Source organism: Sceloporus occidentalis, unplaced genomic scaffold (assembly GCF_023333645.1).
Source record: "Sceloporus occidentalis isolate IW3139 unplaced genomic scaffold, rSceOcc1.0.p SCAF_72, whole genome shotgun sequence".
NCBI classification, from domain to species: Eukaryota; Metazoa; Chordata; class Lepidosauria; order Squamata; family Phrynosomatidae; genus Sceloporus; species Sceloporus occidentalis.
The window spans coordinates 294,180-315,939 of NW_028317052.1; the positions used below are offsets into that span (position 1 = coordinate 294,180).

The 21,760-nt window shown below is 38.1% G+C and overlaps 1 protein-coding gene across 1 annotated transcript; it reads right to left on the bottom strand.

The window, feature by feature from the left end:
* Nucleotides 1-7,061: 7,061 nt before the first annotated feature.
* LOC149286043 (ankyrin repeat and SOCS box protein 9-like) lies at nucleotides 7,062-15,374 on the bottom strand. Its single transcript, XM_089494394.1, has 8 exons — nucleotides 15,357-15,374; nucleotides 14,381-14,414; nucleotides 11,801-11,880; nucleotides 10,937-11,044; nucleotides 9,999-10,149; nucleotides 8,907-9,041; nucleotides 8,411-8,602; nucleotides 7,062-7,186 (listed from the first exon to the last, which is right to left on the bottom strand). Exons 1-8 carry the CDS (start codon nucleotides 15,372-15,374, stop codon nucleotides 7,062-7,064), a joined length of 843 nt encoding a protein of 280 aa, XP_089350520.1.
* Between the last annotated feature and the right edge of the window lie 6,386 nt (nucleotides 15,375-21,760).

Genomic DNA, 21,760 nt, shown 5'->3' on the forward strand with positions numbered 1-21,760 from the left:
CTAATACGTAAAGCTAATAACAAGAAGTTTGGAGAATATATGTTTACTTTGCAGTTGATTGACATGAGGTATATGAGCATCTGTATATGGGTATGCCTGGTCTTTTCTTCCTTATACTGATAGACCTTTCATCGTCATAGTGCAGATGTGGACACAGGTCCGGACATTTGGCACTGTAGGAAATTGCTGGTGGGTCGAAAGACTGATATGACCCTATCTTTACCCAAACCACTGCTCCAGTGGCAGATCGTAGTGTGCTTTTGCCAGCTGGATATGAACAGGTGCACTCTGTGAGAATATAAACATTTAATGAGGTGCATGCGCATCCGGTTGTTGGCTGCATATACATCATTTTGTGGCCACTGGCCTTAAGGTGCCCAGGAACTGGAATTGGCACCTGGAACTAAGATCATTATTATTTATTGAGTTATATTAAGTTCTGTATTGTATTGTGTACAAAGGATACAACAGGTAGCGCATCACAATGAATTCGGACTTAGAGAAGAAAAATAAGGATAGCCCTCATCAAATAGGATTACAATGTAGATGTTACATCATCAGATGGGAATCTGTTTGAATCAACAGTGGTCTAGTAAAATGTATCATGAGCTTCTTAAGACAGCAATCAATATCCCCTTCTATGTCACAATGGCAGCAACACTTTATACCAGGGGCGTCCAACATGCGGCCCGTGGGCCAAATGCGGCCCGCGGAACCTCAAGGTGCGGCCCGCGTGAGATCGGTAGCCAGGATCACAAGAGCCCTGCTGCTTACTTGTGGGAGGGGCTATTCTCTGCTCCAGTCCTGTTTCCTCTGTGGGGAGAACGAGGGAGGCCGCGCCCCCTGCTGAAGTCTGTGAGTGGCATCGAGAGCTGTAGAGCAGGTAAGGGGGTGGGGGAGGTTCTGTGAATGAGTATGTCTGATTGAGGGAATGAATCTGTGAATGAATGAATTTGTGTGTGTGTGATAGCATGGATGTGTAAGTGCTGGAACCTAGGCATGATGGGACTGTGATTGCTGTTAGCAATCACACTCCTATCATGCCAAGTCAGCCAGTACATGCTGAAACCTGGCTAGCTGCCCCCCTTGTGTATTGATGCTGCCAGCAGTATGGGGTCTGCACTTACAGCCACCCTGCACCAGCATGTATTGGCTGACTTGGGATGATAGGAGTGTGATTGCTAACAGCAATCACAGTCCCATCATGCCTAGGTTCCAGCATTCACTGGTTGCCTGGGTATAAAAAGAGTGTGTTTGTTGATTTTTTTGTCCAATTGTGGTGCGTTACTTTTAATAAAAGTTTGGTTACACACTAAAATTGGACAAAAAATACAATGCCCAGCCAACCAGTACATGCTGGAATCTGGGTATGCCTGAGATTGCTGTTAACAATCATAATATATAATTTTTTTGTACAATTTTGGTGTGTAACTTACTTTTATTAAAAGTGTGTGGGGGGGGTCACTTTCAGTTTCGGCTAAGTGAACCCTGAATTTTCGGTTTTGGTCCAGAATTTTCATTTTAGTGCATCCCTAAAATAAATAGAACTATTTTATTTTTACTTATCCAGAATCCTGAATTTATAGGCCCAGAAATCCCAGAAATCAGTGAGAGGAAAAGTAAAGGTTTTGTGTCATTTTACTTTATTTTAATCTGCATATCTTATTAAAGGCCATATTTTCTCACAGTGAAAAATGAGTGCGGCCCGCGCACGTATACAATTCTGATGAAGTGGCCCACTGCAGAAAAAACTTGGACACCCCTGCCTTATATCTATGTGTAACAATATAAATAACGTGAAACAAAGTATATCCAATCATCACAACAATAATAATCCATCAATTTTTTTTTTTTTTTAATTTTTTTTTTTGTGAAGCCCGAGGTGCGTGCTCCTTTGGGTGCTGCTTTCCGTGCTCCTAAGAGGCAGCGGAAGCCATATACGAAACTGGGTCCCCACAAGGGGAACCCAGACAAATTCCTCCCCCCCCCCATGGGAGGGTCGGATCTTAGGACTCTCCCCGAAGGGTGAGACCCCATCGCCATGGGGCACTCCCATCGGGAAGTAGCCCCCTTGGCTTCACCACCAAAAGGTAGTGTCCGAAAACAAAAGTGCCAAATCGAAAAACCAAATCGTGAACGTGGCCTCGCTTAAAGGTTTGGTGACCGTGAAAATCCAATCGAAATTAATGGACACACGTGCTTAAACACATTGTGATAAATAAATAATATAAATAATTTAGGGGCGGGCCATAACTGACCCAGCCAGGTTCAAAAATAAATTCCACTCCATGCCCTGATGGTGCGATGGAGGGAGTGTGAAGATCCGCCGGTGCAAAAAATGTGCATTTACCGTGTGCAGCGGCGTGCAAGTCTGCACACGGTAACTCCGACTTGCGTCAGGGCAATTTAAGCACCTCGGGCTCCATGCTTTCCCGAACCCTAAGGCCAGAGGATCAGCATAGTCCCCCCCCGGTCCGAAGGGAACTACACTTGATCTTAGCCAAAAGGCCGAGAAGCGATCAATATCCCACTTAAACATTGTAGCCTCTTATGAAGTGACATATGTCCAAGGGAGGGGTTGGTGGAGCTGGTGCTAGGGGCCTACATGACCTCGCAGTAGTGGAGACAGTGTGGCCAACAAGGCCCCTGCCCTCCCTGCTCTCTCAGGTAAGAGAGTAGGGTTGTCAGGCCCCTCTACCTGCAGGCCTGGTACACTTGTACCTGTTGTACCCCCTGATGGCGGCCCTGGTAGGGAGTCTTTAAAATTCTACTATGTTCAGCATGCATAGTTCACATTTTAAGTCCTGCCAGCTACATGTGGCATCAGGGGCTAAGGCGGAGATGCCTCCCCATGTTGTAAACTACATCACAACCAAATCCTACAGACTAGAACAATCCTCCATGAATTAGGTAAGTGGTCTACACCACTGGGACTATGAACACAACAGTGAGCTGTAATACTGTTTGGTCAATACAGTGAGTACGATACACATAGTAAAATAAGGTTGTGGAGCATCATGGGTTACTGGTCCACCAGGCTTTTGCCCAGTTTGCCAGATGATCAGTCTTGGCCTCTAGGAAGCTATTTCTTCAGTTCATTTTAGCTATTTTGAGTTTATGGAGTTGAAAATATCTAGTTATATTTTATACAATTATATTTATACTGTTCTAAGTAAACATCATATCATTTTCTTGATTAAGTGGTACAGACTGTACAGACAGTCAAATGCCAGAGGATTCCTCTGCAGGGAATAGACAGGTTTATCAAATGCGAAGACTTCATTTTCCTGCAGCAAATAACATTTTCTTTCCTCTGAATCTCCTCCTGGCTACTTCACAAACAGGGAGCTCTAAATTGCAAAGGTAAATTTCATCACCAATTATTTGCCACTAATAGTGTAGGCGAGATGGATAAAATACTTAGCAATTTCTAACATATAATTGACATCAGCCGGTCAAGCAAAAGCTAAATGGGTCCTGGACCTTTCCAACTCTTGTCAGCATTTCATTTGACGGGATAATTTAAAGCCATTTTGGCTATAGTATTTTTATAGTATTTTTGAGCAGTATAATTTCTCCTTGTATACTGTTGTTAAGATGAATTTATAAGGTTGATATATGATAACACAGAAGGGAGTAATTTTCCAAGAGCCAGGGAATAAGGGAAAGGAACATAAAAAGGGGAAAGGGACATAAAGAGGGGAAAAGAAACAAAGGGACAAGAAGGGCTCCTTGCAATGGTGTCCTGGAGGCTCTCAGAAGGTTATATCCCAGCTAAGGTTTTCTCATTATCAAAATACATGTAGGCTGTTGGAACACCCGCAGAGATTAGTATTCTTATAACAAAATATAGCCTTAGAACATCACCATGTTGTATTTGAATCCTCTGGGACCAGCACAGTTCTAGTTTATAGGCAATAGGCATCACTACAAAATTGGAAGGCTTTTTTTAACTCCACAGTAAGCACTATACTGTTTTCCATTTTGTATGTATTGTAAAATCTAAAGGGACACTTATTTTTTGACTCACTTTAATATAGCTCCTTGGCACGTGCACTATCCATCCAGCTTCAGTGCAAAATGGGCTCCAACTGATTTCAGTGGTAGCCACTTCAGGCCTAGACTCACCATCTGGCGCACCAGGCAAATGCCAGCATCACAGACTCCAGGTGGGGTGCTGCAGCCTTCGGCTGGGTATGGCAGGATGCACAGAATAAAAACATAGTGTGCGGCTCGCTTATATGTCATCAGGGGGTCTTTGGCCTTAAAGTGGAAGGGACGCCCCGTGATCGCCAGTCTGAAGCTGATGGGAGTTCTTTATTTAGGAAGGTTATCATCTTTATTTATTTTGGAAAGTATAACACAGATATTAAATTGCTTATTAAGATAAAAATGACATCATTTATTTTTTTGTTTAACATAGAAGAGCATGCTTTGTCTAGAGGCACCTTCACAACACATATTCCCACATAATGTAGAGGTCAGAGCTGTGATCAATAAAAAATACAGCATTTTTCTGATACCATGAATATTGTAATAATGGCATTTTGCATTTTTAGGTTACTATAGGAGCCTAAGGGTGGATAATTGTGAGACTGTATTGCCATCTGGTGTTTGAAAGAGATAGTTGCAGGTGTGAGCATGGCTCACATAAAATACAGTTCCCTAAACCCACAGATTGCCAGTAATGACCTTTTTAAAACCTAAAAAATGTTTTGCAATTTTGCTAAGAATTTCTTATACGCAGTAGGTGCCACTGATGAACAATGTCCAAATTTATATTGTTTAGGGTAGTATTTTTAATACTTCTAGCTTAAGGCGTTTGAGAGAAGTGAATGGTGGGGTTAACATTTTTACATGTAGTGCTAGGGCATTGGGATATAAGGGCTTTTATTATATTATATTAATGTATACAATATTATATATTTTTGAATTTTTAACATTTATTTTATTTACTATATTACTTTAGGGATTTCGTACATTTTATGTATACCAGTGATGTCGCAATGACATCACTGAGATCAATATTTTATTTATTTTTCATTTTTATTTTGTATTTCATTAAAAAAAACAACACTTTATTCTTTCCTTTTTTACATGGCCCATAAGGGAGCATCCAAAAACTTGAGACAGGAGACAACTGAAAGACAAAACAAAATCAGTCATATCTCATATTGATCATATGTTTTGCTTACAGCATCACAGTAAGATGTCAGGGCTCCAAAAGATGGTCCTTTTTAAATAAAAATATGTGCCTATCATTATGCAGGCTTTAAAAGATTGTGGTCTTCTATCTAGCTTTAGAATTAATGAAAGAATCAGTGATAGTAAACATAAATGTTAACAGGTCAGGAAGCACAGTCCCTTACGAATGAGTTCCCCTTTTCCTGGTGTCACTACAAGTTACAACATCTGTGAATTTATATGGTTATCTAGACACCCCTGTTTGAATTCAAACCATCATCTGATGAGACAAAAGAACAGGGAAGGCTTAGAACTCCCTGATAAAGAGAGATTTACTATGCATCACTTATGATGAGGTTAGTGGAATAGGCAGCTGGAGCCCCCAAGCTCGAGGTAACATTGTAACAATTATTTTTGATTATTGTCCTTCCCTACCCTTTATTGGGTCAAACCCATACAACTAAAAAAGTAATGCAACATTCTACTATTCCTGCCCCTATGGGATGTACAGATATTTATGTACATTAATGCAACTAGTGGGCCCCTTATTTATTCCCTGCTTTAGATTAATAAGTGATTAAATACATAATGTATGGAATAATAAACAATACAAAAATATATAAAGAAATCCTGTGAAATCATGTTGTTTCAATCAGATGAAGAGTGGTTTTAATTTAGTAGAAAGTCAAATGTGTAAATTTTGCAATTGTAGAAAGTCATTTTAATACCAAGAAAATGGATGTGTGTTATAAGATGTTACGGGCATAATCGAAATGCCATTATAAGATGTGCTAGTGATTCTAAAAATATAATATCATTTTTCTGGGTTTTATTATCATCAAATTGCTTTTAGTTCTAATAAAAATGCAATGTAGAATTTTTTTTTACATGCAAATGTACATATACACATACACTGCCTTTACACATACCTGCCCATTAACACGCATATACACATACACTGCCTTAACACATACCTGCCCATTAACACGCATATACACATACACTGCCCTTACACAAACCAGTTTACAAACATGCAAATACCTACACTGCTCTTATACACACACTGCTCATACACATACACTGCCCATACACACACCAGCTTACAAACACACATATATACACATACACTGCACTTAAAACACAACTGCCCTTGCACACTGCCTTTACACACACCTGGCCATTAGCATACATATACTGCCCTTACACACACACACACCTCCCCATACACACTGCCTTTACACACGAGCCCATAAAGCCTCTCTCACCTCACCCTTCCTACGGCCTTGCATAAACACACAAGGTAGCCCTTATTTCGGGGTTCACTTTGATTGTTAGACCTTCTACTTAATAAGTGGTGACATACTTATTTTAGAATGGCGATCTAGAACTATTGTTACAATTTTTATGTTGTTGATTAAACATTATTTAGAAAACCCTATACCTTTGTTCCCTTTATTTTCAAAACATGCTTACCATGGGCCTCAAGTGGCAGATCACCCTGATCTCCCCAGACTCTATAGTATGGTCTTCCCAGGTGCAATGCACCATTAAAATACGTAACACAAGGGCAGGTGCAGGAGGTGGTGCCTTGGACCAAGCATAAGGCAGCAGTAAAGATAAATACATTGCTGACCCGTGTATAAAGTTTCACAAACACGTTGTGATATAATGAGGGAGAAGAACAAAAAAAAGTCCAACTTCCTAGGTGTATTGTAGAATATTGGCAGAGCTGAAGAGTGTAGGAATTGCAGAGCATTAAATGTATTTATATACAATATATATATATATATATATATATATATACATATAAAATATTAGAAACCGTGAGAAACATGCCATGTTTGTCTAATTTATTAAGTATAAAACAAAAAATTAATTCATCTGTATAACAGAAACATTTTTAAAGAGTCTGGAAGTGGAAGCTCAGATACTCTATGGTGCTGTTTTTGTCCAAAGCACTTCCTTATACAGAGACGACATATCTGCTTCAAACTCAGAGGCCCTGGGAAAAGAATCCATAAATAATACGTTTTAATTACAGTGAGAACAGAGCTTTTGCAGATGGAAAACAAGACTACAAAGGATTAACACAGATTTATTAAGTATTTATCGATATATCAATGACAGAGATATACTAGGCCAGTTCCCATCTTAATCATTATGTTTAGGTTTTATTTTCACAAATATTATTTTTCATAATCAGGCCAAAGATTTTTTCTGACTTCTGACTTTGCTAAGTAGAAAATGAAGACGTTCTGTTGTGCGGCTAAATATTGTTTCTCCAAATGATAGTTACCCCTACAAAAATTAATTATGTTTATGAGCTTTAGAAATTAATAATTTATCCTGCCACCATTGATTTTTTTAAGTTTTTAAAGCTACATGTTGATGCACTTCGGAAAATTCCCAAAACAATCTTGCATCCTAAATGTAGAATTGAGATAAATAAATGTTTTATTAATATTTAATATTTAAATAAATATTGAAATAATGTGAGTTTGTTAAATATAAGTGTTGCATTAAAGGTATGGAACATAAAAAGGGGGATATTGCATGATAATGAAAAAATTTATACCAAGATATTAATAGGAAGTATTGTTGGATAGTAAGTGAATTAAGAGGTATTATTATACAGCGCATTAACCTGATTATAAAAAAAATGATTACTTGGAGGAAGCATATTTGGGAACTCTCTGGGTTTGGCCTACGGCACCAATCCAATTTACTGTATTAAGGTGGTCTTCTTATAGGGTTTGTTTAATATTTCTGATAAGCAGATATGGCGTATTGATACTGTATAATTATACAAGTCCATAGTAAGCACACACTCACATGAATTGAAATCATATAAGAGCGAGTAAATTAATTCCAATCCACAGAACATCCTCGACGTTTCAATCTGGTTATCGGACCTTTATATGTGTGTGTATATAAATATATATATATTAGTATAAAGTTTTTACTAATTGAGTTATATATTGATTTTAATTAATTAATGAAATATCAAAATAATGTGTGCTCTGGATGCTTTTATGCTCCTGGAGTAACACGTGCCAAATTCATCCACTGAATACCAAATTGAAAAAGATATATTGTTAGATGGCTCGCACTTCTCTAAACCTTTTCTTGGACTTAGCTTGACCAGCAATAATTCTAATCAAACCATAAGGTATGCTGACCCTAACCAGGCTACTAGCTCCAGATAATTTTCATGCATGCACTCTACCTTCTCTTTTTTGAAACACTTGATTTAAAGGGCAGTTTGGTTGAACCAATTCTGAGGGTCGCTTTCCTTCAGCATTCCTGGACTGAGTGTCAGCTCCAAAGTCAATAAGTAAGTTCACCAGGTGAGTATTGGTAGTTCTTGCAGCCATGTGTAAGGGTGAGTCCATGTCTTTGCCAACATTTGCACTTGCCCCTAAAAATTACAAACACAACTTCTCAAAACAATTTATCTTAAAATATCAGGATGTAAGTAGACCCATTTCTGTACCCTGAAATGTTCCAAGCTTAGACTGGAGGTTCTAAGAATCATAGCTGCTTACCAGGGCTCATGGACAGCCTTTGATCTGGTGAGTTAGTCAACACATTTTACATTTTTTTATTGTGTCTACAATATTAACCCAGATCTACTGCTGACAAAAATAGGTTCAATATTCAAAGTCAATAAGAGTCAATATTCAAAGTCAATAGAACGGAAACACAGTAACATTGCTGCTCACCTAACTCTAACAGCCTTCTAGCAGTGTCCACGTTTTGATTTTCACAGGCTACATAAAGTGGGGTGCCCAGGTGTTTCACATATTGCTGTAGGCTGACTCCAGCAGAGGAAAGAGATTCTACACAGTCAGTGTGGCCTGGAAAACAGAATATTGGTAACATTAAGAAAGGATACTGCTTACAATGTAAGTAAAAATACTTTTTTTTTAAAAACAAATCTGCATCTGTAAAATGATTGACAAATTCAATAACCAGCAAGTTTAGGCCATACAGTAGCATATTTTTCATATACCTCCCAACACGTCAAATGGTCAAAGACAGGTACTTTTGCTTAGATGGGCAGCGTCGCCTGCCACCCCCTCCATGCTATTGGCCATTGGGCTATGATGTGATATCCTGGCGCTCCACTTTTAAAGGAAGGAAACTGTGACTCTGCAAAGCCCTCCATAGTGTTAATGGGAAGGTTGAGGAAACCAGTAATTTCCCATTTAACCACCCCATTGAGTAGTGGTATTAAAGGGAGCCTGATTGCTCAATAGGGCAATCAGGCACCTTCTTATGTGGCAGAGGAGCTGCCATCCCCCTGGACTTGCCACCCCATGCCTGGGCCTAGTCAGTGGTAAGAAGGCTTAGTGGCTTAGTAGGCTTAGGGGCTTTACCAAGACTCTATATGTAACATTGTGACTGCTTGATAGCTGCATAAGTAAGTAAGTTAAACATATAGAAGAATAATATAATGACGTACTTTACATTATATAAAAACATTTGTAATAAACCCACATATATCAAGAGATTTGGGCTCAAAGACAACGGCACTACCAGTTATTGTTTCATTCAAAAGCTGATGACACTGAAAATCCATAAAAATAAAGGCAGGGAATTTATTTTGATGATTGACAAGTGAGACGTTTAGAATGTTACCAGAGGAAGTGGTGCAGACTACAACTCCCATTATTCTTAATCTGTGCTTTATAGGTCTTGTAATCTTCAGCAGCTAGAACTCCAAATTTTGTAGCGGGTGGTTGCAGAAACAGTGAAAACGTATATTGCACGCAAAGCATGTGATAGCCCAAGGGGCAGCATTAAGGTATTACCCCTCCTAGATGCTTCATGTATCGGGGAGGCTACATCACAGACTGCATTAGGGCTTGCCCCATGCTGTAACAGCAAATTGACACAAGCCACGTTGCCGCTGACACATGCGTTATAAATTGGCGTTTTCCAGTCAGTGTTTGGAAGATTTACCTGAAATATGAAAAAGGGTGATAAAACGATTTTTAGAGAAGAAAAACATAAACAAGGAATAATTAAACTAAAGACAAATGAAGGGAGTTATACAAATGAGGATAAAGGTCAGCCGAATGTCTGAATAAATACTCCAGCTTCAGGACCAATTGGCACAGTGCGGTTGCCCAGGGGTTCCGCATTATAGGGGCCCTGTGGTGAATCACATTGCTGCATTGCTCACATTGTGTACATGTGTGTTTATGGACAGTTGTGTGAAGGCAGTGTGTAAGGGCAGTTGTGTATAGGAGCAGTGTATTTGTATATGCATATTAATGGGCAGGTGTGTGTGTAAAGGCAGCATGCATGGGCAGGTGTGTGTAAGGGCAATGTATGTGTATATGTGTGTGTTTATGGGCAGGTGTGTTTATGGGTGCAAAAGAAGCTAGCTATGGCTCTGCTCACAACACCCTGTCGCTTTGTCTCTGCACTTATTTGTAAATTATAAAGAAAAGCTTTTGAGAGTTTTCCTCTCTTTCTCAGGTCTTCAGCAATACCTGAGAAGGAGAGGAAAACTTCCAAAACCTTGTCTTTTAAGTATCATGTTAGTACAATAAAAAAGGTATCATTGTATATTGCAATACTTTGGTATTTTGGCATCTTATTTATATATATGTATTTAGTTTTTTATTCAGTTGTATGATTTAGTGGTGAAACTTATTAGTGCCCCCCCCAGTTTTGACTGTGGTATGTTATGTGCCCCCTATATATTGTTTTGTAGAGTCGCCAATGCTTAGAGAATACTTACATAAGCACCATGTTTCAGTAAAAGTTTTACACAACCAGGATGGCCTCCAAGGCAGGCTTCATGAAGAGGCGATACATGATCTGAAGTAATCTGGTTCACATTATATCCCTATGGAAATAGAAGAAGAGGAAATAATGAAAAGCAGTCATGGTGTATGTGTATATATATATATTTGAGAATAGTATTTTATGCTTCAAATGTCTCTTCACTTGTAGGTCCACTTCCTCTAACTTTACCCCAGGGGTGTGAAAATCCAGGTCTCAATCGTTGCACAGAAATCAGGTTTGTTTTTAAAGATGACACCTTCAGCACGGCTTACTAAGAGTTTACTTACACAATCATGATTTTTCCTGTTGTTATAGATCACCTTCTGTGCATGTGTGTATGTATATACAGTATATACGGTATATATATATATAATTAGGCTGAAAGGCAGGCAGGTGTGATCCTCTAATAAAGCAAGATGAGCTATTCTCCATTGAGAGCAATAAATGATGCCATCATTATCTTTTCACTTGCACCCGTATGCAATTACATGATGTTCTGTTGTTGCCTTATGCAATACTAAATAGCTTATGTGATCGAGCAGAAAGCACAGTTCTGGTTAATACAATAAAACTCTCCTGGAAGACAAAAAGTGATCCTTTCACAGGTGCAGGTATTTAGGCTTCTTTTAACAAGTCCCAACTGAACCTCAACCTAGTTCTAAAGAGTAATTATACTAATCATCATAGCAAGCGTTCACTTAACCCTTTCACTAAACAGCAATAAATATATATATATATATATATATATATATATATATACTCACATTTTCAAAACTTTACATTTTTAAACAATAATGATGTTCCTATTCCTAATTACCTGGATAATGAGTTTGCTCAGTGCTGCTTGACGACCGTGTAGAGAGGTATCATGTAGAAGTGACCAGTCTGAAACAAAATCTGTAACAAAAATAGTAATTTATTAATTGCTACAGATACCCCATTAACATTTTCACTAAGGTTTGCCTAGAGCTCTGTTGTTTGCGGTTCCACAAGGGCAGTATGGTATCACTGATGTCGTGCTTAGACTGAAGCCTGGCACATTGTGTATGGAAAGTCAATAGTGTCCTTTTTCTATTGCTCCTAGCAGGGCTCCTCTCTCTATTCTCCCTGTCCCTGCATTCGACGTGTGACTAAACTGGCTGGTTGGGGAGATCTCCCTTGTTTGATCTCCATTTGGGCAGCAATGCACTGGTGAGCCCAATAGGGCAACCTGCCCCCCGTTTTGCAGCAGTGGGGCAGCTGCTCCTTCAGATCTTCCACCCTAGGCCAGCTGGCTTAGGCCAAAATATGCCACTGATAGACTCAGAGAGAATTGGATTCCAAAAGGGGACTGGTGCTGGTTACTGGAAAAAGTTGCCTACAATAAATGTATAGGATGCATAATTTGATGTAGTAATAAATAATAATAATTGGTATCTTATTACTGAATCATTATTAAAAGAGCAAGTAAACCACCATTTTGCTTTATATGTTATCTGGAAATTTAGCATTGTTTTTTAATGTAACTTGTCAAAGTATAAAAAAATGTCTTAAGTTTGTCCTTAAAAAATATATTCTCAGTCTGATTTCCGTCCCGTTTGTATGCATTTTTTGATTGATTCTAAATTAAGATTTAAAGGTTTTTCGGCATTTCTCAAAAGTAAACAGTTGCTTGTAATGTGCTCTGTGCACATCTGTGGATCTGAGAAGTTTCCATTACAAAGAAATCATAACCTCTTCTGGAACCTCTGTGAAAACCTTCCTAATAAATCCCTTAGCCTAGGGTGACTGGATGGCTCTGGGAGCAGATCTTTTTTAACAACCCCCCCACATACACACTATACAGAATAGCAACAAGAACAAAAAAATCCCATACAGCCACACTTTGTAAGTACTTTAATATTCATTGATTAATTGTAGGGGAAAAAGTACTCAGTTCCAGGACTCCAGTGTACAATCTCCTGTTTTTGCACTACTTTTCAGAAAGCTACAGCGGAGGTCCAGTGTGGCTCATTCCCTGGGGCGTTAACGTCCACCATATATATAATATAATATGAAAGCGGACATCTGATTTAAAAGCGCTTAGGAGGTTATCAATGATCGCCTCCTAGCCTTAAATGGTGTAGCTGAAATGCCTTTATTGCGAAGTATTCAGCGACACCGAAAACCCACCACAGGACTCACAGTGACCGATCTGGAGAGAGGTCACAAGCGCCATTGCGAGAGATTTCGCCTCTCATAAGATGGCGGCGCCCTTCAGACCGTTAAGCCCTGCAGCGGTCTCCCAGCCTGAGTTTCGGCACCAGGATTTTAAAAGTCTGTACGAGTGACTCTATTGACTCTATAGTGTGCTGAAACGTCATGTTCTTTTATGTTTTTTGGGGTGGTTTTTCACGTTTTTGTCCATATATATAAAATGGTATCTGAAGAATATTCTTGTTCTGAAAAAAACAACATACAACTTGTGTGGGTACACTAAACGAAACGAAAGAAAATAACAGCTAAACCCAAGCACCGCAAAAATGTTAAAACAGCCTTGATCACGAAGGGTACAAAAAATGAAAACAACCAGGTCCTTAAGGGGTAAAGACTATAGCCTACAACTGATGCTAGAGTCAGGTGTGTAGACGTTGTGTAGTTGAGGTTAATAGCTGTGCATTTTCCACACAAGAAAACTGCTGGAAGAAGCCCGGAATGGGTGAAATGCGTAGTGCGGGGATGTTGCAACACTATTGAAATCCTTACATTGTGGACAGATTTTCTGTTTCTCTAGACATTACTGTCGATATTTTGTGGACATTCATCTGTAGATCACTGCTAGATGATAGATGCTGATAACTTCAAATTGATATGTAAGGATTAAATTTTTTATTACATTTCACATATACGATTCTCTGCTGATTAGAATGTTTCTTTTCTTTTGGAAAGATTGGTCATTGCATGCATCTGGACCAAGGACCTACCATACAGATTTGAAGCACATATACTATATATATATATATATATATATATATATATATGTATATTATTTCACTGAACACTATATCACTATTTGTATTGTTTAACGATTGTTGTTTTTTGTGTGGAAGAGGAAAACGCACAGATATTAAGTGCTGCTGGTGTGCGGTATAGGCGCTGGATTATCAATATGTCCTTTTTTTTTAGCTCTGTTGCACTGTGTTTGTGATGTTCAGATTCGTAACTTGTACCCAATTTGCCAATTTTGTCAATTTGTACGAATCTCTGAAAACGAGAAGAGAACCCAACAAATGAAGGGAACTGGATAATGAAGCAAAGAGCTCCAAGTTTTCATTTGAATGTCATTGGTTCTTTCACTGTCACACTCTCAACCACTCTCACACTCTCGTTCACTGTCTCTCACGCTCTCTCTGAATGTCTCCATACCTACTCTGCCGACCGCTTAGAATCGGTCGGAGGAGAAAGTAGGGAGCCTTTCAGAGAGCATGAGAGAGTGCATGAGAGTATAAGAGATGCGTCATGGTTTCACAGCCACACTTGAGATTTCTCTAGTGTTGTTGGCTCTATACCTTTTCATTGCGTGCAGTGGGGGGGGGGTTCTTTGAAACTCCATCTTGCTCTGGCCTATATTAGCTTGAAGCCTGTGGGATTCCATTGCCCTTGTGTTTGGCTCTGGGTACCATGTGTGTTTCCATGTTCCTGATTTTCCTGTGTATGACCTGGCATCGTGTGACTACCCTTCCGGCTCCGTATTTGTGGCTATTGTACCCTGACGCCGCTTACTTCCGTATTCCCGATTCCCACTCGTCTGGCTTCCAGTTCTGGTTCCTGACACCATCTTGTTTATCAGACTACGATTTTGCATTACGTTTGTTATTGTTCAAAAGGATATTTTTCGTTTTAGATTTTTTGCGTCAGTCTGGTTCCTGGTCTCTTACAATGTGAGAAAATGTGAGAGCATGAGAGAGACCATCAGAAACCAACATTTGTTGACTAAAAACTAATGGACCAAAAACAATGGTCCATTTGCACAAGTCTAATATATCCCAGTTTGTCTTATAAAAAATATTGCATGATTGTAAAGCATATTCCATGATGTTGCTAAGTGTTACTGAATCATTCTCATGAATTGTGTGGTATTGTAGGCTAATGCCAGCTCATAAAACCAGTAATCTACTTAATGAAAACATGTGCATTGTGTGACTTGCAGAACAAGCTTTACTTGTAAATAATGCAAAACAAACTATCGTTTTAATCTATATGGCAGGAATCCAGCCTAAAGAAAGCATGCTGTCGTTAGTTCTGTGAATCCTAGGTAATAATATGAGCACATTTTTAGCTGTTTTTTTTTCTTCTTAAATAGGCTCCTTAAGATAATAAAGGGGAGATTTTTCTCTAGGTTTTAAAACAAATACCTGTCTGGGGTTGTCCATAGTCTTTAGAAACCATGTATGAACATTTAAACAGTAAGGGTTATTATTTATGGTCTTTGCATTTAGGTGTGGATGAGCCATTGGGGCCACTGGGCAAATGCTGGTGGGCCAGTAGCCAATGGCACCTCCCACGTATTGCTTCTGGAAAAGCATTAATAATTTATCATGCAGAAGTTTTCCTTTTAAATAAATAATAAATAATAATAATAAATAGATAGATTTCTATACATGTTACATAGAAACTGAAAATACACAAAAGGTTATGCTTCGAAAGGTAACAACCCAAAGTGCTGCTATGGGGCCAACCAGCAAAAATATTTAATGGCAGGAATGGACAATGAAGTATCTTGGGTTTGGGCCAAAACTGGCATGGTCTTTGTGGTGACGGTATTTGTTTGCTTTTATCGGGATCATTTCACTTAGAAACATTGAACACGATTGGTTTATGTTTTTATGAAAACACTTTATAAGCCTTATTTAAAATGTTTATTTATTATTTCCATAGCACAATGTCCACATCACTCTAAAATGAGATGTCATCTCACACAAATTGGTTGTGATCATTAACAAACAATGACTTAGATACAACCAAAGGTAATTAATCTGGCATTCCCCAAGGGCGAGGCTAAATGTATTTTTTTAAATCCCTTTGGTAATATCCCCAGATTAAAGTTGTTCAGATCATACAATTGGACGTGGTTTTCTCTCCAGCCAGTGCTGAGACAATTCTATAATCAGAGCCCATTCAAAAAGGGGAATATGGTCTGCATTTCATATAGCCAACAGCCTTAAAAAAAAAATAGGGGATGCATAAATGTGTCTGATAAACAAAGTACATAATCGAATCCGGTTTCGTACACATGTATAAAATGAAGTCTACAGCGATATAGTTAAAATTCATTTCATGTGATCTATTTGTAATGAAGAAATCTGGCGTCAACTGTAAAAGTTCATCGTTTTTAGAAAAAAAAAATCTCCTTCTAAAATCCCTTTGATTTCCTGCTCTATGTACAAAAATGAACAATACGATAAGAAATGGTGACAGTTTTGTTTTTTAAGTGACATTATATTCACAAAATATATTATAATATGAATATAATAATAAAGAACTGACTCTGTTTATTATTGGCTGTTTATTATTGGGCTTTTTTTAAGCGCCTTCATCTTTTTTTAGGACTGGTTCTATGGCAACTTTTTGTAGGCTTAATATGAAGAAATTAACTATTAATAATTTACAATTTGTGTTAGTCATTGATTAGTATCAATAGAAAAAAGTATATAATATATACAATATATATATATATATATAATATAAAAATATATAAAAAATATATAATTTCAAATACAAGCTTTACGACCTTTAATAGAATACAACAATATTTCCCATTATGCGTTTAGATGATTATCTGGTCGGGTTTCTTATGTAAAAGTATACTCACCGCTCATCAATGGGTTTGAGACGTATGTTTGCGAAGGATCACCGCTCGCACTTCCATCCATGTTGAGCAGAAACTGTATCTCCTCCTTGTTGCCTTCGGTTAGAGTCCAAAATCCAGTGAGAATGGAAATGCTTAGTTACACAAGTGATGTATTAAGTAAGTCATGCAGTCCAGAGGGACCGATGCAGCTCTGTGAGGGACCAGAGCAAAGTACCTGTTTGGCTTAAGCTTGCTCTAAGCAACAACAAAAATCTCTTAGCAGCGGGGAAAAAAGTAAGACGGACAAACTCTGAAACGAATTAAAAAGCTGTTCTGATGTCATATCCTTTAAAAACCACAACCAATCATCCTCAGGCTTTGACTTTCATGTATTTTGTTTTTTTTAAAAAAATATTACTATGCCAAAAAAAAAAAAAGAAAGAAAGAAGGAGGGGGACGGGGGATTAAAAGCAGTATTCCAGTTAGACAACCTTAGCCAAGCAAAATATGCCCTAGGTTATTCAAAAACAACCTTGAAAAGAATGCTGATTCACCGAAGAATCCTATTATGTTTTTTTAACAACGCCCATACAGCTTTGTATAGAATTACATAATTACAGTGTTTCAAGCTTTAAACAACAACGTGCGGGTCTCAAGAAGACACAAAATGCAGTGCAATCATTTTGTGTGTTATATACATTTTGGTTATTTTTTTACTACAAAAAATATATGCTATTACATAATTTTCTATGCAGATAGTTACATCATGTATTCACTAAAGTGTGAACTGCAGGCAAGTGGAGATGAAGCTTTCCTTTACAAAGTGCTTGTCGTGGGAGTTCTTCTTGCAAAGTACACTACATAGTTAAATTGGTAACATGCAATATATAAGTATATGGTATCCAGGGCCAAGCGGGCCATTCTCATAAGAGTTAGCAGTTAAGTTTGATGCAGCTATTAGAGTAAACCCTAATATGTATTAAAAAATAGTTTTTATAATGAGCACACTAATTTTGATCTGAAATGAATGCTACCAGGACCCGCCAGCTCAGAAAGTGGCAAAAAAGCAGAGCTGGCAAGGGGAAGAAGGGGGGCCAATTGCCCCCCTGGGCTACTCTGACATATATATATATATATATATATATATACTCTCAGGCCAAAATCTTTATTTTTAATCTGTTTTACTTGTGCTGCTCCTGTTGGCAATTATGTGTTCAACACATTGACAAATGCTTTTGGTTCACTTGTTTGAACTTGCCCTCCTAAAAGCAAATTAGAGGAGTGATCAGTTGCAGAGCTTTCTGCAATATTTAAAAAATAAATAAAAACACATGAACATTAATCTTTAAAAATCAGCTTTATTGAATTCTGTGCATTTTTGTGATTACTACAATAAAATCACTGAGCGAACATGGCGTATAGATAGTAAGAACACCCCATCCCCCTCCTTCCATCCCCTGTGGCCCACAATTACAGATAGAGCCTAATCTTCCTTCACTTGTTATATATGTTACATAATAATATGTATACGTATAATAATGAACACTCAATATCACTAACATGATTATATACAACTAATTATTCTGTAAAAATAATAAGTTTATTCTTTCATTAGTAAATATATTTTCTTTTCAATATTGAATGTATGTTTTAAAAATAAAACAAAAATGAACTGTTGAATTCTAGCATGACTAGGATATATTCAAATATATTTTTTTTGTGCATTCTTTTGTTTTCTGCAATAATGAAATTTTCACAAAAAAAACTTTTTTTTTTTTTTTTTAAATATAAAGTCATTTTCTGCATGAACACAACTAAGCACAATATATTAAGGCTACAAATATCTTCACACCATCAGTATAAAAAAGGTGTAGAGGGTAGACTTGGGCACCTGCCAACTCTTCGTGTTCGTCTTCGTTGGGAAAAAAATCTTCGTATTCCACAAATATTCGCCTGTTCCTGTGTTCGGTTTGGACGAATCATTCATTTTCTTTTCAATTTATTCCCACGAGGAATTGTGTCAAGGATTCCACACATAAAGGAGACCTCACTGCCACCTACCAAAATATTTATGGCTGACACGGGCCAAAATATTAGAGCGATTAAATACTCTGAAAGTCAATAAAACTCCTCAACCAGATGTGATTTACTCAGGTACATAGGGAACTTAGCTCAATAATCGGCAAGCATGTATAATCAACTTTTAAGGAATCAATTTTAAATGGAAATGTGCCATTGGATAGAAGAAAAGCTGGGAACTATGGACCAAACTTACTGGCTTTCTATGAAATGGCAAGTTTCAATATAGACCAAGGTAATGCAGTGGATGTAATATGCCTAGATTTTACAAAGTCTTTTGATACCATGCCATACAATAGGTTACTGAGAAAAATAAGGCATATCGGACAAGAAAAAAATATTAGGGAGCTGGTTACAAGACAGATTACAGAGGGTGGTTGTTAAAAAAAAAAAAAGCACGTTTTCCAGCTGGACAAAGGTCTGAAGTGGAAGCCTCAGGGTTCCTTCCTCGGGCCACTCATTTTAATTTATTTATCATTGACTGGAAGTAATGTCTCAATGATTGCAGATGACACAAAATGATGTAAGAAGAAGCATGGCGGGCACTGCAAAGAAAGCAGTTATTATAGGAGGTGTAGATACAAATAGAGATATAAGAGGTATAGTGTTGTAATAAGATTCAGTGGGTAAGAGTCAGGAGTCCAAAATGTATAGGAAAACAGTGGAAATAATAACAACAGGGGGGAAGTTACTGGACCACTTCAGCTTCTCTCAGGAAGGGTGTTGAAATTTAATCCACAAAGGACATTTTAATGCAAAATTCAAGGGATAGCAAGAATTAACAAGGCAACCTGGCCAGAAAATCTTTTTCTTAGGCCTGATCCTGTTGTAAATGTTATCTGGAAGCCTAAAAGTAAATGTAATAATACCTGCTATTGTCTCTTTGGAGCGACAGAAGACAAAGAAAAGCTGGAAAAACATTACACACTTTTGGTAAAATATTTAACATGTGCTTCTATTATGGTACTATCTTTTATTTATTTATTGGAAGTACACCTGTACTTCATTGGAGGATGGCAGACGAGCTCCCTGCTGGCCTGCGCCAACAGTTAAATGTCCATACGAACGACCAATTGGTTGATGCCAGAGGAGGCCAATAGAGTCGTTCGCACGACCCTTTAACCCATGATAGCGAACCTATGGATTTCGCTTTCGTTAACCCCTGCGATGCTGCGTAGATGAGGTATGATAGATAAGGAAGGGACCAGGGAGAATAGTAGATGAAGACGAACAGGAAGATTCTTCGTGTTGTGTGTCTTCGTCGTCGTATACGTTTTGCCGCCGCCATGTTTGTATGTTCTGTATTCGGGCTGAACAACAAAAACGCACCCTTCGTGTTCATTTTCATGTTCACCTGAAGACGAAGTCTAGTTCCTATGCTTAGGTGCAGTCTCAGCGTGGACTCACCAGCTGGAGCCACTTTTGGATCTGCATCACAATTGGAGGATGGTAGGGGAGGGGTATATATAGCGCAGGAGTGTTTGTGTATTAAGATAGGTATTACTCTTATGTGGACCCCTCAGAGCCCTAGGCAAGAATAGAAAATTGTGCCCCCCCCCTGCTATTTTTATTATAGAGGTTATTTCATTTACCCTGCCCTTACACACTATTCCTTATCTGCAAATACCGTCTGTGCAAGGAGTTCATAACGGGTAACCCCCACCCTGAGCCACTTGCAAGAGAGCTAGCCTTTATATATTTGTCCGTTTATTTTATGCAAGAAATTTGTTCTATTTTTCATTATACTCTTGTACTCTTTTCTCTGTCCGTGGTATATCCCCCCATGGGACTATGTCCTTTATAACGACAGTTTTCCTGGTTTGCTATTTATGCAAATTTTCCCTATAGGGAGTTTTTCAGAGCTGACTCTACTGATCGTAGAGTCAGTGGAACATGAGAAACATCCAAGTGGGGCATCTTGAAAAGATGCCAGGTATTCTTTTCTTGGTGCCATAAAACTACGTAGGGGATGCAGCACCTAGTATCTTCAGTGTGTGCCATCCAGCATCATTGGATACATGGCATGAGGGGGGTAAATGGGGTCTCTAGCTCATATGAAGATGGGGGATATTTGGTACCTGTATGTAATAACATGAGGGACAGGATTGACCCAGTTATTATCGTGCAAAATACAATAACAAAATATAACATTTTAAAATCATCAGGCTTTATGACCTTACTCATTAAGAGGGTAGTAAAGTACCCGGGCTGCTCCCCTTCCCCGTGACACCAAAGCCATCTCCCAGAGACTAGATCATTCCTGTGAAAATGGAAAACTGATGGAAGCTCATTGAATTCCGTTAAGTCCTTCAACATACGCTTTTCTGTGTTGAATCCTTTATTTTAATGCTGTTTTGTATTTGTTCTTCTTTGTATATGTCTTCTTGTATCATTATTTTTGTATAAATACTGTCACCATTTTAATTCAGATTAAACATACATTATTCAGTTATGTCTTTGTGCACTAATATTGAATTCATAGTTTATGGGGATAGTCAGGGTCATCACTTTTCTAATTTTGTTATTATACTGTTTTGGCTAAATTGGATTTTCTTTTACATAATTCTGGGGGTCACCAAAGCCTCCTTAGGTATTTTTAAACATTAAATAGAACTTGGTGGTGGCAGCAAGTAAAGCTTTGGGGTAATGTGTAAATAGGTATATATTACGGTGTTGTTGCTCTGTGCCCTGCGGGGATGGTGACTAGTGGGCGCTTTTTTTAACCCTTTCATGCCCATGTTTCTTTAAGATCTCCGTAGAGCTGGCAGATAGTACCCTTAAGGTCTGTAAAAAGGACCAATGTTGTTTCATGAAAACATTAGATAATGTTGTGCAGGATGAAGTGTGTGTTACATAGCCATTAAAAGACAATGTTTTATCTGTTTAATA

Coding starts and splice junctions, on each gene's coding strand:
- LOC149286043 (XM_089494394.1), bottom strand. Junction 10,150..10,936: donor TACTGAAACATGGTGCTTAT/GTAAGTATTCTC, acceptor TTCATATTTCAG/GTAAATCTTCCAAACACTGA. Junction 8,603..8,906: donor TAGAAGGCTGTTAGAGTTAG/GTGAGCAGCAAT, acceptor TGTAATTTTTAG/GGGCAAGTGCAAATGTTGGC.